This window comes from Sceloporus occidentalis, unplaced genomic scaffold (genome assembly GCF_023333645.1).
Source record: "Sceloporus occidentalis isolate IW3139 unplaced genomic scaffold, rSceOcc1.0.p SCAF_45, whole genome shotgun sequence".
Taxonomy (NCBI): Eukaryota; Metazoa; Chordata; class Lepidosauria; order Squamata; family Phrynosomatidae; genus Sceloporus; species Sceloporus occidentalis.
In genome coordinates, this window is record NW_028317025.1 from 6,072,260 (window position 1) to 6,074,665 (window position 2,406).

The window sequence follows — 2,406 nt, forward strand, 5'->3', positions numbered from 1 at the left end:
GCAAACGTATACAGAGGGGACATAGGTATTTAAGGTGTTTCCAAAGGTCGGAAATGCCCCTGTAATGATAGACGCTGCACTCGTACACAAGTATTTTTACACCACTTCACAACGCGCAAAGAATTGCTGCGGCTCTGACATACCAGTCAGTGCCGGCACTCCCTACCCTCCACGTGTCTAAAAATATCCTCTGACGTCCGCCCGTTGAGAAAAGCGCTATCATAATAAAGGGAAAAACGTGCATCACGTGACTGACTCTGTCTCTTCATTGGTTGAATCGCGCTCCAGGTATTAATGGGTTAATCAATGACCTCAACCCATCCTGCCTTGCAGCGCTCAGGGCCCGCCCCTATGCAAACGAAGGAATGCCTGCACGTCATTTTACACCAATCAGTGGGCGGCAAAGTGACATAATGGGGATAAGGTGGGTTTATATAAATGGCCAGGGGGGGACGGAGCTCGATTTATCCTTAGCGTCTATGCGTCAATGGCCTGTTGTATGTATACTCTACCTCGTTATTGACAGGACGCGGTAGTAAAGGAAACAAAGACTGTCTGGGGGTGACAGGAAAGCGTCTCGAAACGAAGTTAAGGACAGATGCCCGGATATTCTGCAAGAACACTGAAAAGCTACATGAAGCCACTCAGCTCTTAAAGTTCACTCTTAGAAGTCGGGAACAAAAGAGTGTGTGAACAAGTGAACGAATCCATTATAAGACAGTTAAAAACTACTACATTCTACTCTACCTTTCGGGTAGTTTCTGTACACCTAGTGTGGATCGCATGGGGAGCCACCACTTAGAAGGTTACGGGGCTGGAAACAAAGGCTGGCTGAGTTTTGAAGTGAAACAGACTTAGAAGTGAGAACAAAGGCACACCATCCTCGCTGCTGTATACATCCCTCTGCCTTCCACCAGCAAGCTGAAAGAGCGACACTAAGACTACCCAAAGTAAGGTAGGACTGCTGACCTTCTCGCGTTACTCGCTGTTACATTCGGTTTGGATTTACTAATCGTGGAGCACATCTAAGAGGAACAGACGGGGGGCCTCATTTAGTTGCCCCCCACCACCACCTATTATCTCCAAATCTGCCTTAGGGGATGATGGAAATACCCTTCTACCATGATGATGTGTTAAATACCAATCGGACCTCAAGCAACTACACTTCAAACTTTGCCACCATGATGAAGAAAGACCTTAATCTTAACCTGAGCGACCAGGTTGTGGCCAATTTAAAGCCCCACAACGGGGATGGACTTTCCTCCCCTGATCTTGGATTGCTGAAACTAGCTTCTCCTGAACTCGAAAGGCTTATTATCCAGTCAAATGGTTTAGTTACCACAACCCCTACCAATAGCCAGTTCATATACCCCAAAATGGCTAGTGAGGAACAGGAATTTGCAGAGGGATTTGTAAAAGCACTGGAGGATCTCCACAAACAGAACCAACTTGGAGTCTCACCATCTACAGTAGATTTAAGTTCAGTCCCTGTTGGTGTTAACCTTCAGTCTCCTCCAACTTCTGAGGGCCCTATTTATGCCAACCTCAACAACTATCCAAGTGGAACACTGGGTACAACTGTTAATTACAGCACTGACACTGTACCATACCCTCCACCACCATCCAACATGGCACAACAGCCTCCCCCACCTAGACTGCATATTCTAAAGGATGAGCCACAAATTGTACCAGAGGTTTCTAATTTTGGTGAAAGTCCACCAATGTCTCCCATAGATATGGACAATCAGGAGAGGATTAAAGCGGAAAGGAAGAGATTGAGGAATAGAATAGCAGCTTCTAAATGCAGGAAGCGGAAGCTGGAAAGGATCTCTAGGCTTGAAGAAAAGGTGAAAAGCCTTAAATCTCAAAATACTGAGTTAGCATCAACTGCAAACCTGTTGAGGGAACAGGTGGCCCAGCTCAAGCAGAAAGTCATGAGTCATGTCAATAGTGGGTGCCAACTTCTGCCTCAACAAGTCCAAGCCTATTAATGCATACTTTGCAGCACCTCGGTATAAAAGCTATACCTGCTTTACCTACATGTCCTGAATAACATCATTCCAACAATTGTTTGAGCAAAGTAATTGTCAATACCTCAGTGCCAAAGACCTGACCAAAGACAGAAGGATTGCCCATCCGTTCGGGATCCCATAACCTACAATAATGTGTCTTTATCTGATGTGTGATTATCTACCTTTAAAATACGCATTTGATTATTTGGTCTTTAAGAGCTCTTAATGAGGGTCTTGATTTACGCAGACATTCGTCGATGTGGCTACAAATGTTTCTTTGTGAAAATAAATGCAAACCTCTGTGGACACTATATTGACTAAAATAAGGTGCCTCATTTATGTCCTCGATTGTCTAGCATCCAGAGGTGATAGGAGAGTACAAAATGGTCAATGA

General features: G+C 44.9%; 1 protein-coding gene across 1 annotated transcript; it reads left to right on the forward strand.

The window, feature by feature from the left end:
* Positions 1-1,103: 1,103 nt before the first annotated feature.
* Positions 1,104-1,991, forward strand: LOC149289522 (transcription factor JunD-like). The gene has a single exon (XM_089490604.1). The coding sequence runs from the start codon at positions 1,104-1,106 to the stop codon at positions 1,989-1,991; it is 888 nt and encodes a 295-aa protein (XP_089346730.1).
* Positions 1,992-2,406: the final 415 nt, after the last annotated feature.